Below are 18,798 nucleotides of genomic sequence, written 5' to 3'. Positions count from 1 at the left end.
ATCTGCAGTGTAAACATACTAAACACATCCAGTGGAGCACTCAAATAAACAGGGAAAATTAAGCAAATGTGTGCGTTTGTTAGTTTCTTTTTCTTTTTCATGATGCTACAGATTTTAGTTGTAAAACACTTCACAATGGGGTTAGTGAGGGAGTAGCTACACATTGGGAACTGGAATTGCATTTGTCCATGAGTTAACTTTTTGGAAGTCTAGTTACTACTATAATTATGTATCATTCGATGATTTAGGACTCTGTTATTAAAGCAGTAGTTTGACATGTTGGTAAATTGATACCACTTTAATGTCTGTACAGCACTGTGAATATGTTGTTACAGGCTGTAGCCTAGCAAGCTGGAGCAAGCAGATGGTTAGCTTAGCCTAAGACTGGTAACTGGAGGGAAGATAGCCTTGAACAAAGGTAAAACAAGTCCGCCTACCTGCACTTCCGGAACCCCATATTAACACACTATATTTAACGTTATGTCGTTTGCTCAATCCTTACAAAAACCGCAACGTTGCAGTTTTTAGGAGAGTTTATGTTCCAGTGCTCGGACTATTTCTTAGCTAGGCACAGTAACGTTAACTCCCTTGAGTGTCCGCTGGTTGCCTAGCAACCCATGATACAATGAATATATAAAAGGTTTCTTGCAAGCATCCAGGAAGTTACTGCGCACAGACAAGAAATAGGGTGTCGAATAAGTGTATTTCCCAAAATGTCAAACTATTTAAAGCAATTTCACCACGCAATACTCATGGTAAATTCATTGAGGTAGGCTAACATAAGAATCTGCAGCTACGACATGTATCACTGCAAAACCGTTGTGGGTGTGAAGGTTAGGGTCTTCCGTCTTTCCACAGAGGTCAGGGGTCAACTCATGAGTCCTCCACTTTACCTTTACCTCCAGCCTGCTTTTTGCAAGCTAGGAAATTGCCTATCACAGAAATCCACTATCACAATCTTGTAGTGGTAGTTTGTAAAATTGTATAGCAGGGGTGTCACATATAGCCTATGCCCATTTGGAAAGTTTACACAGAAAAATCAATATATAGCTTTCTATCCTGCAGAAGAAATGGCTAAAGACAGCTATAATCCAAACACATCCTTCATGTGTTTTCTAATGGTCATTCAGCTAAAAATGCTGGGAAGCTTATTGTTCAAGAAAAAACAATCATAACACAGTATTGAACTTCTGCCAAAGAATGTATAGACGCAAACAGAAACAGTAAGAACAGTTAAGAAGTGAAGCAGAATGAACCCATACCGCTCTGAAGACTCTGACCCTTGAACCCTGACCTCTGCTTCCATCACAGTGCTCATTTCACAGGTTGTCAACAACCAGGACTGATGAGCGTATAAAATGAATAGAAAAAAATGCCTTACTTGTTGCATGGCAGGGTTGGTTCAGGTTTCAGTTACTTAAACGTTATGTTAGCAGGAAATGCATGCATCTGTTAAATATGATCTAACATGCAATGTAATGTTAATCTATGTCAAAAACAAAGGTTTGGATGAGAAACACAAAGGCTACTTCAAAATCAGCTTCTGAAGCTTATGGAATAGACTTTCTGCAATGCAATTCTCAAGATTTTACAACACAAATTTTCAACTCCTGTTTCCACTTTTTCCCATTTTATTCACATACAAGGGAGCTGGGTTTTGACTGTTTTCAGTCTCAGATTTTCAATTTTTATTTGATCTTACTTTTTTTTAAATTTTATTTTTGTGTTTCTTCACATCATTACGTCCCCATCCCCAAAATCCCAGACAAACACTAACAAAACTTAGTGATCAGTGGCATGTTTTCATTTCTTTAGCACTTGTGTCCTTAAGCTGCCTTATCATACAATGACCCTTCCCTCCCTCTATCTGCCTCATTCCCACAGTCCCTAAATGCACCTCCACATATTCTCCTGAGGAAAAAAACAAACACTAATCTCCTCTGTCTCTTCAATAATACAGGCATTCTGACAAAAATCAGGGTTGGCTTGGCCTTCTCTTCTTACTTCCCCCACTCAAGTTATTTTGTTTTCCTCAGTTCTTCCGGTAGCGATTCTTTGGCTTCTCACCACAGCCAGTAGCCTCACAGGAGGACAGGCCAGGCTGCTTGCCAGAGTTAATGCTGCTCAGAAGGGCGGGCAGCTCATTGGTGATTGCCCTCTCAATCTTATCCAACAGACAACCTCCCATGTAGGAGCACTGAGCCGTCAGGGGCTTGAAGTTGGTGACCGGGTTGACTCCAAAGAAGTCACGGTAAGCATCGCGATTGGGCAGGTCAAACTTGCTGACGTTGGTCTTGGCTAGGATGGATTTGAAAATATAGAACTTGTCTGGGTCGTCCACAATCTCCTTGAAGACTAGTTCAGGGTCACTGAAGAAGCTCATCTTCTCTTTAAAGGTCTGGACATAGCGGTCTACCAGCAGGCCATGGATGCGCACACGGATGCCATGTTGGCGGATGAAGGCAATTTTGTTCTCCATGCGGTTTTCAATCACCTGGTTCAGATCTTCCAGGAGGGAGATCTCCTCTCGCTTGAAGAGCTCCCGGCTGGTATCAGGTGCATAGTCATATGGCCAGAAAGAACTGACGTAGACACGGGGGGGTTCAGTGACATTGATGAGGGGTGCTAAGCTCCAAAAGAGTGCTCCATAGACTCTCATTAAGTCCTGGGTGGCCAGGTTGTCAGCCTTGTTTAGGATGATGCGGATCTGGGATTCGCGACCCTTCAACTGCCGGAAGAGCATCTCCAGCTCAAGGCCAACGTCCAGCTTGGTGGGGTCAAACACCACGAAGATCAGGTCAGCACGATCAATGAACCACTGGCAAACATCATTGAAGGGATAGCCTGGCCAGAAGAAGAGAATACGTAAACCACTAGATACTGAGTTGCAGCCAGCTGCTTTGAATTTAAATTGTGGAATGTAAAAACCTGCAAACTGAAGGTAAAACTATCTGTTTTACCTCTCTCCTGTTGCTTCCGGTTCTCAATGATTCCTGGTGTGTCCACAAAAGTCACACGTTCCAGCAGCTTGTGGGGCATCTCAATACCGACCAGCTTTTCAAGGAAGTTTTGTCCAAACTTCTCCAAAGGAGAGAAGGACCGAGAGCTGTCTGCTGCCATAACAATACCCTCAACAGAGCGGATCTTCTCTCCGTGCATAATTACAGTGAACTCAGAGGTAGTAGGCTCAGCTCCTGAAGACAAATTCATGGAAAACAAGAGGGAGAGATTGGCAAGAATAGTATCAAGAAGAGTAACGGATTGGGAGACATGTTAAAAAAAGAAAATCTGAGTAGATCTAAGCAGAGATTAGAGAGATGTGTATACACATTTAAAGGTTAAACCTGCAATAACTGATTTTTGTGATGTTTGTCGTTGTGGACACAACATTGATGTATCATCACCTTTTAAGTTCATGGTAAACTTTTAAGCAAACAATTGCATATTCATCCAGCAGTTATTTATTGAAATTTATTGAAAACATTTCTGGTACAGGTTATAAAATCCTCTATTCCAGACTCTAGCAACACAAAACAAATATATATATTCACATTTTAAAATCTTATTTTCATAAAACACATTAATTTCATAATTGAAGTTTTCTAACAATTCATAAATAAGCTTACAAGCTTTATAATTACATTACATTACACCTTATGACAGGCAAAATGCATCCAACCTATTCTTGAAAGAATTAATTGAAGGGAAACGCATAACTTCTTCTGGAAGCTCATTCCAAGATTTTACCACACGGAGTGTGAAAAAATGATTTCTCTTTTCAGACAGGCATGTTCTAGGGTAAAGTTTTAAAGAATTGCCTCGTGTCTCATACCTATTGCTCCAAAACTGAAAGATAGGCTCAACTGTTACATCATATATTCCCTGTACAAGCTTATACACCTGAATCATATCACCTCTGTATCTCCTAAATATGAGAGTCGAGTTATGGGACAACAGCATTCATTTGGAGTCATGTTTCTGGTCACATAATGAACTAATGAACGTAAGTTCAATATTCACTCTCGTTTAGCTCTGTTTTTGGCCTCTACAAACTCCTGAGGGAAATATCTGTCTCTTTAGCTATGTTCACCAGTTGCGAACTGTGTCTGTCTGCTGTTTGGTGACGGGCAGCTAGTGTTTACTGGGTTTTTAGAGATTCTTTTCGTGAAATCAACACTATGAGAGCTGTGAGAGTGAACCGAAACAGTAAAGTTGTGGGCCGGACAGCTAAACAACAAGCTGAAACCCGCTATAAAGCTCTGTAAGAGGAGGGAAGCTGCAGATTCAGGACTTAACTCTCAGTTTGTTCAACACTATGAGTGATCCCTTTCACATTGTTACATTTGATACATTGTTATATAAAATATTGATTATAGCCACTTTAAATAAATTGACCAGTATTAAATTGCCAGAAATCACAGCTGAGCCTTCTTAAAATGTCATGGATCTAATTCATGAAACCTCCACAATAACATTCTTGCACTTACACACTCAGTCCTGTAACATTTTGATAAGGCAGCTGCCTCTCTAATGGTCCTGTAGATCTATGATGCCATTTTAGGGTTACTTCGTCCTTATTGGATTATAGTACAAATGATTACAACATTAGAAATTATTTATTGAGTAAACCATACCTGTGTAGAGCTGATAGGGGCTGTCGTGCATGCCTAGGAGGTAATTGATCATTGAGGACTTTCCTACACTCCAGGGTCCCAGGAACAGCACCATGGGCTTGGAGGTAATCTCTCCATCTGTTGGGCAAGGAGAGACAACAGTGGTTCAAATATCAGCAGTATGGCTAAATGATGACAAAGAACCTCTCAAGTTCATCCCAAATTTTATTTGAAAAATTAAGAGATAACCAGTTATGCCGGGTTTTTATTTTTGGCTGATAAGAAATGGTTTGAGAACTTTGAGCTGTTCAGTGTTGAACCTGAACCTGTTGTCATGTTGCCAGAAGAAGCCCATGTTTGCTACAGTCTCTATTTCCTTTTGTGCCACATAAAAGGATAGTTTAACCAAAACAACAATCTATCCAAAATGTATCCTCGGGTTGTTTTTGGGATGAACTATACTTGAAGTCTGAGAGACACCAATAAGCATGTCAGGATAGCATTGCCACTCACAAAATGCTGCAGCCATATCTCAGTGACACATCAAAGCAGCGCCATTACTCTGACTTAAGACTAAACAGGGCAAGTTTTCAGAGCAAGCTGTATGTCTCATAACAAGCTGCCATGTGTGTTGTGAGTGAACATGGTGTAGGGCTGGTAGGGCGCAGGAAAGTTCTGTTATAGCCTACTGATCCAAAGCTCAATGAATTCAAAAGAAGATGAGGATACAAAATATCAAAAAGAAAAAAGGAAAAAAAAATTATCAAAAAAGAAACAAAGAAAGAAAATCTAAATAACCACCTCTGATTCTAATGGCTTTTAAAATAATTTAAAAATAAGGAACAAAGTTTGACAAAAAGTCAATTCACTCCTAGCCAAACACTGACCATCATCTCCTCTTAAACCTGTGTGTCCTTTGCTAAAGCCAGAACTGCACATGCAACCCCCTCCATATTTTACAGTTTACACCCTGCCTTAACACTAATCTCTCAAAGTTGTGCCACAACTTGAGAGATTTATTTACATGTCTTCCCTTTTAATTCTTTAATAGGGAGTTGGAGTTTTGATTGAGATTTTGAATGAGTAAATCAAGAAAGAATAAATCAATTTTGATTCACATAGGGTATAAATGAGGCTGCCCTGCTCTGTATGGGTTGAACCTTTCACCTATGGATCACTTTGACCACACCCCAATCTGTAATGTTACATTGGGTGTCACCCAAAGTGAAACATGCTTTAAATCTTTGACCCACAGAGAGCAGTGCAGTATTTCTATTAGTCTTAGTGACTCACACATTTATGAGGACAAATGAAGGGGGGTAAGGAAGGGGCTGAGCACTTCAGGCAGTGCCATGCACAGGTAAGCCCCGCCTTCACCCACCTGTGGCTGAGTTCCCCAGGGTTCGTCCGGGGTAGGCTGTTAGATGAGGGGAGCGGAGGGGATGGGGATAGGGGAAAGGGGAGGGTAGAGTACAGAGAAGTGAAGGGAACAGGAGGTGGAGGAAAGTGAGGAGTGAGGGTGTGAGGTCTCTAGAAGCAACATGGAGGGGTAGAGTAACAATGTGCATGGATGGGTTGGAATCTAGTCCCATATTTGACCTAATGTGTCAAACATGTCCGTCTACAAATGGATGGTGTGCCTTTGTGGCCAGTGAATGTTTTTTTTTTTTTTTACTCTCTTCTACAAAATCTAAAAAGCCACAAGAGGGCGAGCTTTCTTTCATTGTGGGAAAGTAGAATTTGTTCTTGGCAGTTCAGTGTGCAGCCTAGAGTGTTGAGCTTACTGAGAAGAAACAGTGCACTGTCATTTAAAAATCAAACAAGGACAATACAAAAAGTATTGGGGGGGAAGAAATATATCATGAATGGAGTGATTTAGACAAAATACTATAACTTTTATCTGGACCAATAATGTTTTAGAAAAACAACTGATTGCAGTGTGGACTTAAAACGAAATATGCATACATATTTTGTTATTATTTCTGACCTTGAAAGGTATTCATGCTTATAAAATAGCACAAAGTTCATACCTCTCATATAAAAGTGAGTCTGAGAGCCCAAAGAGAGATAATAACATACGATAAAATTACCAAGAATTGAACAAAATAAAGGACCTGTCTGCTATGTTTTGTTTGATGGTGTGAGGATGATGTGTGTGTGTGTGTGTGTGTGTGTATGTGTGTGTGTGTGTGTGTGTGTGTGTGTGTGTGTGTGTGTGTGTGTGTGCACAAACAAGTCAACAAATCAGTCACCAAAGCAACCCAAACAGAAAAACCCACACATCAGAACAAAAGTGCAGACATAGCCGAAGCCTCAGTGATACCTGAGATCTCGTGCTGCCTCAGCTCATTGTACTTGTAGGCCTGCTCCATCGGCTTGATGGATGTGTGGTAGATCTTCCGCAACCTCTCTATAGCCGCTGGATGACAAGAATAGAGAGAGGAAAGGATGATAAGTAAATATGTTAGAAAAAAATATTTAAAAAGAGGCGGGGGGGAGACTCAGACTTCAAGGGGTCCTGACCCCCAGGTTCAAAGCAACTGGTACATGCTTCTGTTTAGTATCCTACACACTGTAACAACCAACCACCTTCCTTGATTATGTGTTGCATAAATAATGGACATTTGCTGAAAGGAAATCAGGTATAGAGATTTAAAGGATATTAACGTATTCAACAGCTTTACATGCTTTTTTGAACCAACTTCAATTTGTCAGATACAGTATCTTTACAAAACACACGTCTATTGAATCTTTGATCCTCACCTGCATAGTCTCCGGCTTTTTCCTCAGTTGCAAGCCGCAGCGTTTCGTCGATGTGAGATCTGTCCCTGAGGACGGAGATGAAATCTTTTTCTTCTTCTTCTTCTGTAAAGACAACATTAACAAAATGTTACTTGGTTCAATTCCTCAGTGTATGTCTTTAATGATCTGATAACATGGATAATGGCAGTGGACCCAGGTGGCCAGATTTGGTGCAAACCAATCCAGTGATAGTTTCATTATGAAGCTCAGACTGTGGCCTAATGGCAGCCAGTGATAATGTTCAACAAAGCTGAGCTACAGAGGCCAATGGTGCTGCTATTTCTGGATCCTCGTCAATCAACACATTTTGCGTCTCAATATGTATCACCTCTGCTGCGAATATAAGTGTGACACACGGATAATTGATAATAAGCAGTGGGTGACTGTTTTGCATTGGATGCCAACTTCAGACATAGAAAATATTTGAGCTGTCATGTTGACTTTATCAGCAGCCACATGCAAACTAAATGCCTCGTCCACATAGTCTTTTCTGCTGTCTTCATTTTCATTTACCTCTTTGTCTTATCTTTGTAAATACAAAACCCTACTGCATGATAGCACCCATAAAATGTTTGCACCTGGCAAGAATGATGACTAGCTATGCATAAATAACTGACACTTGTTGGTGATAAGAGTGTGGCAGACATCTTTTACGACGTCCATTTCCTGCTGTTTGATACATGTACGGAGGCCACAGGGAAATTCAATCATCCATTGAGAACAAGACATAACTTCACCCTGTGTGTGCACTACAAATCTATCCGTTTTTATGTCATATTGTGCAAAAAAAAGCATGAGATAATCTTGTAGCTTTCATGAATTTGTGGAACTATAAAGAGGAACAAAGTCTTTCATCCTTTCAATTTTTGTTAGGTTCTCTATGCAAGAAATGGGTGGCTTTCCTTCAACGTGCATACATTACATTTGGTGATTTCTTTCCAAAGTGGCTTACATTTTTAGACCCCACAATGTGTATGCGTGTGGTATTTCGATGATTCATTTCACCCCCCTTTGTGTGTGTGTGTGTGTGTGTGTGTGTGTGTGTGTGTGTCTGTGTGTCTGTGTGTGTGTGTGTGTGTGTGTGTGTGTGTGTGTGTGTGTGTGTGTGTGTGTGTGTGTATGTGAGAGGGAGAGAATCCGAAAGAACATATTCGCTCACCGGTGTATGTCATGTCCACTTTCAAACATATCAGATCGCTTAGATTACAGCTGTTAGTAAAATTAGCTCTTAATTTAGAAAGCAAATGTTGAAACTAAACGACATTTGTTTTGCATCACCATGGGCTTTATAGCAACAGCAAAGATAAAGGATGCCGAGAGAGAGAGAGAGAGAGCGAGAGAGAGAGAGAGAGAGAGACAGAGAGAGAGAGACAGAGACAGAGTGAGGGACTTCCCCAGTTTCATTACAGACTGGGAGGAGAACTCAGAGCTGAGCTGAGTGTTCCCATCAGTAATATACATGATGAGACAATGATGTGCAATCCTGTGTCTTTTCTCTTCTATATTTACCCACCTATCACAGACTTATCACACTGTGAGGCCTGTCCTTGTGTGTCCAGGCCTCAGAACAAGCCTTTCTGTGACGCCTCCCACACAATCCTGCTTCAGACAAACCTGCTACGGCTATGAGCTATATATAGGAGGAGTGGGGAAGTCTTCCTGGTTCACACTTCCATGTCCCTGGAGGGTTATGGGTCTGTGTGTCCCAGCTAGCAGACACTCCCTTAATAGCGTTGTTAGGGAATTTTAAAGGTATTTACAGCATGTTATTGGAATATTAAAGCTGATAGTAGCAGCTGTAAGGATGATTAACTGGAGCCATTCAATTGTAAATCAGACTGTGTAAAACACCTGTGTTAATTTCGTTGACGAAGACTATGACGAAAAATATTCGTCAACGAACCTTTTTCACGGACGAAAACTAAATAAAAAGTCAGATATGATGACGAAGACTGTGATGAAATATAACTGACACTTTAGTCAACAAATGAGACGAAAATGTTAGGGAGAGACGAATGGAGAAGAGATCCAATCAGAACCACTCTTTTTTGTGGGACAAGTTGGGAAGAAATCCAATCAGAGCGAATCTTTGAGGGTAGGTTGATTTATGCGGAAGCAGCAGAGCCATTCTAAAAAGCCGCAGCATATGCAGGCGCAACAGCTAAACAAACACAGCAGCAGTTACACAGGAGGACGAGTTTGCAGAACTTTGCACAGTTTCGAGGACGTTTTCACAACAGTAAGGTTGTTTACATTATACTTAGTTGTGTTTAGTTGCACAGTCTTAGTTACACAGCTTTGGCTGATTTCAGTTGACTTCGCTCGTTAGAAACGCGCTAACGTTTTGCAGTGCACCCGGTCTGAGGGCAATGACATGTCTCATGAACAACAGAAATGTCAGAGCTAGGTCTAGGACGAACCGTTAAATCTGTGTCTGTATTGCATATTCAAACCTTAATACCATTCCATAACAGACTGATGGATACTTCAACTGACCAAAAATTCTGGAGAAACATTTAGTCAACTAAATCCACTGTAGATTTAGCCGACTAAAATCTGCTAATATTTGGTCTACTAAAACTAGACTAAGACTAAAAGACTTAAGACTAGACTAAGACTAAAACTCTTATGATATTTAGTCGACTAAAACTAGACTAAGACTAAAAGATTTTGCTGTGTTATTCAAAAGACTAAGACTAAGACTAAATCAGAATTTGCTGTCAAAATTAACACTGTAAAACACATGGCATAATCTGAATATTGATCTTGTTATATAAACACATCATCTGGATACTTCCTGTCAGCACAGGCCAGTTAAATTTAGTTTACTGGCACAGGAAACATATTAACATAGTTCAAAATCAATCCTTGACTTGATAACAAGTTTGGTTGATATAACCTCCTCAGATGCATATCCCTCCCTGAAAAAAAAAAACATCTAAAAATTACAAACTAATACTAAATAATGTTCAGATGAAAAGACCTGCATGGAGGATTAGAAAGCATGAAAAGATGCCGCTGTTGCCTAGGGCACGACCCTCTGAGCTCTCTCCCAGCTGGATGGCAAATGCCCAGGTCATGCCTGCAATACTCATCACCAATCAAAAACTGACTGGTGTGACGCAAAAGCACTTGATGGGGGAAGGTGAAATATTTTTTTTGCAGACATCTTAGACGTTGATCATTTTATGTGACAGTCTAAAGTCATATACAGTAAACAACCATATACTCTCCATTACCCCTCTATCAGCAACTTCACCAAAGTCCATTCAAATACTTCTTAATTGTAATCATGTGTACTGCATGTTTCGATGAGATGTTGACAAATTGGTTTTCTGGGGTCATAACCAAACAATGTACAATGAGAAGGTTTTCTCCACTTTGATAGATTCAATGCTAATATTTGAGAGATTTTTATGTTTACAAATGGCATAATCAAAGTGACTATTTTGCCAAATATTTGCTTGACGTATGCCACCCATTAACATGTGCGTATGTATCTTCATTTTAAAAGGACTACACAATAACATGGTAACCTCATTGCTGACATTCTGCACATTTCAGCGGCAGTGGTGTCATGGCATGTAAAGCCACCGGCCATGTAGTCAATGACTTCTACTGTTTCTGGCCAAGAGTCAGAATGGCATGTTGCTTTGGCCAAAACTGTAATTGACAAGTATCATCTGAAGGCCTGTTTGTTTACAAGCCTGAAGCTAAATTTATTTTGTTATTATTAATGACACAAGGGTATTTAAAGTAGAAATATATTCACATTAATAACATGAACTGGGGTCAATAAAGGTGTCTGACGTCTGAGGCAGAGAAAGAAAAGTGTCTCCATTCATGAATCAAATGATCTGAAAGCATATCACACCACAGAAAGCAAAAAAAGATCATTTTAGTACAGTATGTGCACAGGTAAACAATAATGTAAAGACCATAAAAGACCCCCCCCCACAATTACATATGGCTCAGGCTATAACTGAGACAGTTGGTCTTTTGCAGTGTAGCAGCAGTGACACACGCTGCTGGTTAGGAACAACGCAGCACCGCTGATTCTCCCCGAGTCAACTTGCTAAAAATAAGCCTGTGTAATGTTGCTCCCAGCATGGTGCATGGACAAGAGAAACTAAAAGGTTAGCAGCCAAAATAAAAGGAGGGCATGCTACTGCAATCCCTAAAAAGATTCAGTCTCTGATCTATACTTGTCACTACGTATTTAAATGTGTAAAAGGCTACGTGGTTAGTAATTCCCAACGAGTATTTTCAAGGAGGTACAGTAGGATGTGTTGCTAAAAAAAGAGGATGTATATACAGTATATATATATATATATATATATATATATATATATATATATATATATATAGCAAATTGAGTCAAAGAGAAAACATTGCAAAAGCCAGAATTTAAATCATCTGAACAAGCACTGGGTAAAGATTTGGCACAAGATGGGATAAGTTATACAAAGAAGAGTTTTTTGTTTGTTTGAGAGATGTCAGCTTTCAGAGAACACTGAGGATGATTGAACTTTTGAGGAACATGTCCCATCTCTTCACTGTAACAGGCCTGTCCCTTCAGCACACAAAGCTTACTCAAGATTCTGTAACTTGACTCATCACTCAGAAGAGTCGTGTCTTTTAACACAAGCCTCTTGAGTGGGCCTTAACTGCTGTGAATGTGTTAACACCTCCCAATCCAGTCAATCCCTGATGGAAGCCCTGGCACAGAGGTCTGCAAAGATCATAGAGGCAGTGTTGCCCGCGGAGGGCGGGCCTTGCATCAGTGCTCAAAATTAACCCTGCAGGCGCCAGGGGAATTGAACCCTGGACATCTGCAACCAGGACCATGTGTCCTCACTGAGCCCGTTGCCACACAACCCTCCCTCAGTTTGGAGAAACATTCTGGTGGCATCAGCACATCCAGAAGGAATGCTGGTGATTTAAGCCTACCACGGCCTCAGCAGCTGGGTGAGTCATGCCTCAACTACAGATCCTTGTGTGGAGGCTATTCAATCATCAGATGGAATGTCAATCAACAAAACTTCTGTGCAAATATGTTGCTCAAGTTTAAAGACCCCCTTTACTTTTGCCAGATATTTGACTATAAATATTGATAGATATATAAACACATTTCCATGTTACTCTGCTAAGGGGAGAAGGCTTTGTACTTCCCTGAAATATGTACAGTATAATAAGTTGTTCATGTGACAGCATTGTTTGTGACATCACTAATTGTGGAGCCAATCGCTATCCAATGTGCAAATACAGAGCTAGTTAAAATGAAATGGAGAGTGGCCGGGTTGGCTCGGTGGGTGGAGCGGGCGCGCGTGTGCATGGAGGTTTGTGCCTCGACGCGGAGGTCCGGGGTTCGGGTCAGACCTGTGGCGGTTTCCTGCATGTCTTCCCCCGCTCTCTCCCCTTTCTCACCTAGCTGTCCTGTCCATTAAAGGCAGAAAAGCCCCAACAAAAAAAAATCTTTAAAATGAAATGGAGACAAATTAAAAAAGAATATATCTTGAGCACTGTCAACTAATCCAGACAATCATAAGCACATACCTCTGCAAGTGCTAGAAATGACATACTGAACTAAACAAAATGCATTTTTAATGTGGTCAAAAATTACAACCAGGGATTACTCTAATAAGCATTCTGTTTTTATGTGGACATGAATGTGTGGGTGCTAGTATGTATTTGCACAAGGACATGTGCATAGTATATTTACACTGTATATATTAGGTATCTGTGTATGTGTTAACCCCCTGGATCATGTTCTACTTGCATCAGAGTGGAGGTAAATTGAATTATGAAAATGATGAGGGTGACAGGCCTGGAACCCCCAGTCAGAGGATTTATCCTGAGCAAGGGGGGATTTAGGCAACCTAAACTGAAGGCCAGGGGGCTCCACTGGAAAGATCCATGAAGAGGCTTCGGTTTCATTCAAATTTAAACACAGTGGACAATTTTTACATAAGGACTGATTTGTAAAATACCAAAGGACATAAATAGCATTAATGTGACAAACGCGCCAATTTTCTTGCACACGTTAGAAGGACATTGCATATACATTTCACCAAAAAACGAAGCTCAATGTATGCTAAATAAACCTAATCCATACAAATGCACATGATTCTTCCTTTAGCAAGGGTCAGAGGTGTGAGAGCAGTCAGCAGAGCTTGTGCAGGGCGTCGTGAGAAAATGCCACCGATTGCAACAGGTGGCACAGCTTGTGGAGCTAGTACTACACCGTAGTCAAAAATAGACCCACAATGGTTCAAAAGATGGACAGAGGAGGGAGCGGAATGGCTGGTTCCTATTTTAGTCAGTGTGGAGACTCAGAGACATCCACATCCCTTAGAGTTAATTGTGTAATGTAACCAAATAAGAGCTACTGTACCCGGACCGCCAGGACTGCTCATGTAAGTTTCAAAGACAGTACTGATACGTAGCAAACAAAACACATGATGGTTTTCTTTGCATCTCAGGCATTTTACACAACAAATGCAGTTCAAATATAATTAATTACTTCTAGATTACTTTCACACTATGTCCTGTAAATGTATGTATTTCAAAACAGAACGTTTTTACGTGCAAAGGCAGACTACTTTCTACATCCAAATGTTGGTGTATTTTGTTTTAAAAGGGTGATAGAATTCTCTGTACAGCCTGCATTTACAACCGTGGTTCATTTTCAATATCCTTGAAAAACTTCCAAACTTTCTTCTTTGTAATTCCCTTTAAAATACACAGAGCAGCGTGCAGCTAAACTAGTGTCTGAGATGTACGCTGGCTAAATTTTGGGGCGTGACAAAGGTACAGACCAGAGCCAAATAAGGTACAGCCACCGAGTTCACGTCAACTATTAGCTTCATTGGGATTTGCCCGTTTTCAGCAGCAGTTTCAAATTGTGAGATTTGCATAGGAAAGGGTTGTCAATGGGACTTTGAGGTTCTCTGTATGCCCATTTCACCCACCAAACTGTCGTTATTCAACTATGACAAGATAAACTTGGTTTTGCATTCTATCACCCCTTTAACGGTAAAAAAACAAATAAACCAAAAAACATGACCTAAGGGTTGCCACCGGCCCTTACAGACAATCTTACGTGAGCCACATCCAGATTGTAACTCTACTAAGGGGTCACTGACAGCTAGACATGTAGTTGAGTTACAGGCTTAAAGGAAGGCGCACTGGCAAAGGCACTTCACCCTGAGGTGTTGATCTGAAGCCTCTCTCCCTGCTCTCCTGTTCGAAAGCCAGGAGAGGACATCAGGTGCCCTTGGGACTGGGGGGCTTGACTTAAGGAGGGGTGTGTTGTTAGGCATTGAGTTTGACTGGTGTGTCCCTTCTTCTACTACTACCAACGTAGGGATGTCCCAGACATGCCACATACCATCAGAGGGGATCACGTGGGGAAAGTGTGCCTTTAAATTTCCATGTGCCCCCTCTGCAAAGTGAGGAGGCCAAATATGTTTTTACTGTATCAAGGTTACCACTCAAGTATAAACACACTGGTGTGAAGAACTAATCAAGCTCTCAAAGAGGTAATATAGACTGTGATATGTCTATAAAAGTCAGCTCTCTGAGTGTTGAATTTTAGCAAAATGCTGTAACTACATTTCCACTAATTACTTTTATTTTATATTGTATTAGCAGCTTTCTTAAACTGCTCTTACACTCAAACACCACATTTGACATCGGACACTGAACATGGCTTCAATCCTCATTTGGTCAGTCAGCGCCATTCACACAAGACCTGGTTAGTGTAGGGTTTCTGGCAATCCTATAATAACCCAATAGTTACTCTAGCAACCTATGTTTACTCCTATATGACAAGTCATGGAGTCAGGTTGGCCATTTAAAAGTATGTTGACCCATTTACACAAACAAAAAAAACACAGGTTTTCTCTGCTCCTTTCTTTCGTCGTGAAAGATGGAAGCTATTTAACACCGGCAGGTAAATGACTGTAAAGGAAATATTATAGCAGAGTCAGATGAGTACTCCAGGCCTGGCAGATCGAACAGGCCTTACTACACCTGAAGCTTTGTTCACACTGCTACACCAGAGCCTAAATATTCCTAACCATACACAGAGGAATACAAAGCTATATTTTACCAAAATTATTCTTTCTATCATGTCTACAATTTCCAAAGCCATGGTGTCCTTGCTTTACATCAAAATGTGGACAATTTTATTGATGTAATCAACTGGCTTCAGTCTTTAAATTTGTTTAAGACTGATGCGGGACAAAAATGAGTGTAAGACATCAACAACATCAAGATTACCTTGTCTTGTGTAGGCCCTGCTGCTGCTGTCAGCAGCTGTATTTCTTACAAAATATACACAAAATCTACAAAAATATGGTGTTAGGATATAACATTAATGTCTTTGCTTTTTGGACTAGAAAATCTGCACAGCCCAGGGCTGTTAGACAACCCATGATGAGATGATAGCATTTTTTTTTTTTACATTCCTTTTGAAAGAGATTACCCTTTTATGCTCGTCTCTGCAATGTTAGCTACTTAAATGGAGTTCCTGACATTGTTTGAACTAATCAATAACACAAATAATTGCACACTGAGCAGCAAGGAGTTCATGATTCTCATAATTGTCCATAACCTGCAGATATTGGAATCAAAACTCCTGTGTGCTCTGCAGCAACAACAACAAAAAATCAATAAATAGTATGTACATTCAGTAGACAGAGGCCAGCAAAAGATGCATTGACCTGCTGAAGGGGTCTATGAAGGCATGAATTGCAGCCAAAGCCTGGCCCCTCCTGCCTGGAGAATGCATGTCCCTATAAGGCCAACTGCTGGGAATAAATTGCGATTGTGACAGTGCAGAGTGACAGCAGCTGCGCAGTGTATCTAAAGGGAAGCATGGGCTGGGAGGGGTGAGGTGTCAGGAGGGAAGGGGAGTCGAGCGGAGGGAGGGAGGAACTGTAGTGAACAGTGTTGGGTTTCAGGAGGCCTTCCAATCTTAGACCCCTGACAGCAGACTGGAATATGGAGGCCTGGACCCGGGCTGTGGAGCTGAACACCACCCAAGGACGGACAAGGGTGACGGACAAGGGTAACACCAAACGCTCCAGTCCAGACCCAGTAACCAGTCCGCATTTTTAGAATGGGTAATCTGGGAGAAGTTGTTGACACTCAACTCCAGAGGTGCCATGTAATCACATTTATTGTGAGATTGTCACGACCCCTGTAGTTTATGATGCTATGGATTATTATCACAGGAAATGTTGCCCCCTATAGGTGTCTCAAGTCTGGAGTAACTCTTCTGAACCAAGTTGTGGAAAATAAAGTTCAAGATTGAAGCAAAGAGATCACATCAATGAATGCAGAGGTATGTGACAAAAAGCTCAGTGTCCATTCAAGCTTCTGGGTGGCTGTCCTCTCCTTGGTAAGACTTTCCATCAGCTGGTGCCATGCGTTAGGACAGCTGACATGCTGTCAGTCCACAGGAGAGGCTGAACTCTAGCTTGAATGCTCTTCCTTGTAAAGTCACCAAAATGAATGAGAAGACATTTGTTCATACATTAAAAGTGTTAGGGATTAGAGTGTTGTGGTTGTTTTGGATTTGAATGATTAAAAAGATGACAAAGAGCCACTTAAATCTGTTTTTGTACTGGGTGCCAACAGTTTAATTATAAACTGAGACAGATTTGAAATAGTCCTGCTTGGTGGCAAAGAAAGAACGGGCTGTCTATCCTCAGCTGGTGTCTCTATGACTGTCACTGAAGCAAGTGCCATTCCTGCTCAAACTGCCCCCACAATGGACACAGGAACTGTACCAACTACTTTTGACAATCTACTTTTAACAGTCTGAATCACAGCATCTGAATCTCTGAAGGGTCACAGTATGAACACGCTAACAGAGCAGTCATTAAACATTCATTAAACAAGACTCTAAACTTACACAGCATCACTATTTCATCCATCAGCAGCATTTGTATACAAGCATATCTCCTGCCCACAATGCACCACCCGACATAAAATACAAGGAATCCACCAGATGTTTAAGCAAAATGCTTACTAAAAGTCTTACCTGCTGTGGCCTGCAAATGCAGCAGGGAGAGGAAACAGCAGATCAAGACTGCACCCTTCATGATGGCTGCCAGGAGAACTCTGATAGTCACACAGACTATATATACTGTGCCAAGGCAGGAAGGTTAAAGGGCATGCAGAGAAAAGAGGCGGGACACAGAGAGGACCAGTTGGTGGAGGGGCTGAGATCTGTGTGTTGGAGGTGTTGCAGGAGTCATAGCATGCCAAAGGGACTCTACGTGTACAAGCAGCTGACTCTCCTTTTTAGTGAGGTCGCAGCTTGATCCTTAGATTTTTGTACCAAGACCTGGCTCAATGTTTTAGTGCTGAATCACAAAACTTCTCCCTAATGATAATTTTGCAAATTTGTGTTTGACTGGAAATAGGTATATGTTAACACTTCTAAGAATAGGACATTTTACTGTGACATAAAAGGCAAACTGGTTGGAAATCAGAAGTCTGGTGAGGGACTAGTATTAAAGGAAAAGTTCAACATTTTGGGAAAGATGAGAAGATTGATACCACATGGTAGATAATACTTTGTATTGATCTTCTCATCTAACTCTCAGCAAGAAAGTGATTTAGTGTATTGAATGTTAAACTTTTGGAGATTAACTTTGCCTTGAATACTAGTCCCCATAAATAAGACTCCTTTTAAATATGCTATTATATATTCTATTTAATACACTTCCAGTCTCTGAAACACACATTTTGTAAAATGATCACTGAAACATAGAGCCAGGTCTTGGTGCATTGATGGCAAGGCCCAAGCTGTTGTGTTCTTGTATTTGGTCATGTTCTTGTATTTGGTCGTGTTTTCTGTATTTGCAGCGTGTCTGTATTTGGTCGTGTTTTCTCACTTTGCAGCATATTATTTTTTCTAATTCCTGCGCAAGTGCTGTCAAGATATTTTGTCCATTTGCATGTGTTTTCTTAAGATGCAGTGCGTTGAGCTTTCAGGGCCAGTTACTTCAGACAAACAGACTAAAAAGGAACATTACCTTCCTCTAAATTAATGATGAATAAATAAATCAAGAATCACATCTTCAACAATGAGCTGCCATGGTTGCTTTGCCTAACAAAGACTGATAATCAAATGACTGTACCAACTTTACAGCCCTGACTCCTCAAACCAGTTGCAGTGACCATACCAATTATCGTGGTAAGGAAGACTTAATGCTCACTAAGACTGTGTGTGTGACAGAGAGAGGGATGAGAGATGAAGAGAGGGTATGTCTGGAACATATAGACCCCCGAGTCAACCTAGAATCCCTAACACAGCTAAACACTAGGCGGATTACTGCTTTATCACACTCTAGCAGACACACTGTGC

The 18,798-nt window shown here is 40.9% G+C and overlaps 1 protein-coding gene across 4 annotated transcripts; it reads right to left on the bottom strand.

Moving 5' to 3' along the window:
- Nucleotides 1–93: 93 nt before the first annotated feature.
- On the bottom strand, nt 94–17,618 carry srl (sarcalumenin). 4 transcript variants are annotated; one of them, XM_031312780.2, is made up of 7 exons: nt 17,467–17,618; nt 7,377–7,478; nt 6,937–7,032; nt 5,995–6,030; nt 4,635–4,751; nt 2,961–3,194; nt 94–2,844 (listed from the first exon to the last, which is right to left on the bottom strand). In XM_031312780.2, exons 1-7 carry the CDS (start codon nt 17,525–17,527, stop codon nt 2,033–2,035), a joined length of 1,458 nt encoding a protein of 485 aa, XP_031168640.1. In that variant the 5' UTR covers nt 17,528–17,618; the 3' UTR covers nt 94–2,032. The 4 variants fall into 4 exon arrangements, with proteins under 4 accessions (XP_031168640.1, XP_035852385.1, XP_031168641.1 ...); XM_035996492.1 differs by having other exon boundaries at nt 7,377–7,481; nt 17,467–17,550; XM_031312781.2 differs by lacking the exon at nt 5,995–6,030.
- Nucleotides 17,619–18,798: the final 1,180 nt, after the last annotated feature.

Source organism: Sander lucioperca, chromosome 21 (assembly GCF_008315115.2).
Source record: "Sander lucioperca isolate FBNREF2018 chromosome 21, SLUC_FBN_1.2, whole genome shotgun sequence".
Taxonomy (NCBI): Eukaryota; Metazoa; Chordata; class Actinopteri; order Perciformes; family Percidae; genus Sander; species Sander lucioperca.
This window is presented reverse-complemented; position numbering and strand designations above follow the sequence as displayed.

Bases quoted from the DNA above. Each gene is read 5' to 3' on its own strand.
- srl (XM_035996492.1), bottom strand. From the start codon at position 17,527: ATGAAGGGTGCAGTCTTGATCTGCTGTTTCCTCTCCCTGCTGCATTTG. The intron at 3,195-4,634 runs GTATGGTTTACT...ATTTGTCTTCAG, and splicing joins CCCCTATCAGCTCTACACAG to GAGCTGAGCCTACTACCTCT. The intron at 2,845-2,960 runs GTAAAACAGATA...TCTTCTGGCCAG, and splicing joins CCGGAAGCAACAGGAGAGAG to GCTATCCCTTCAATGATGTT.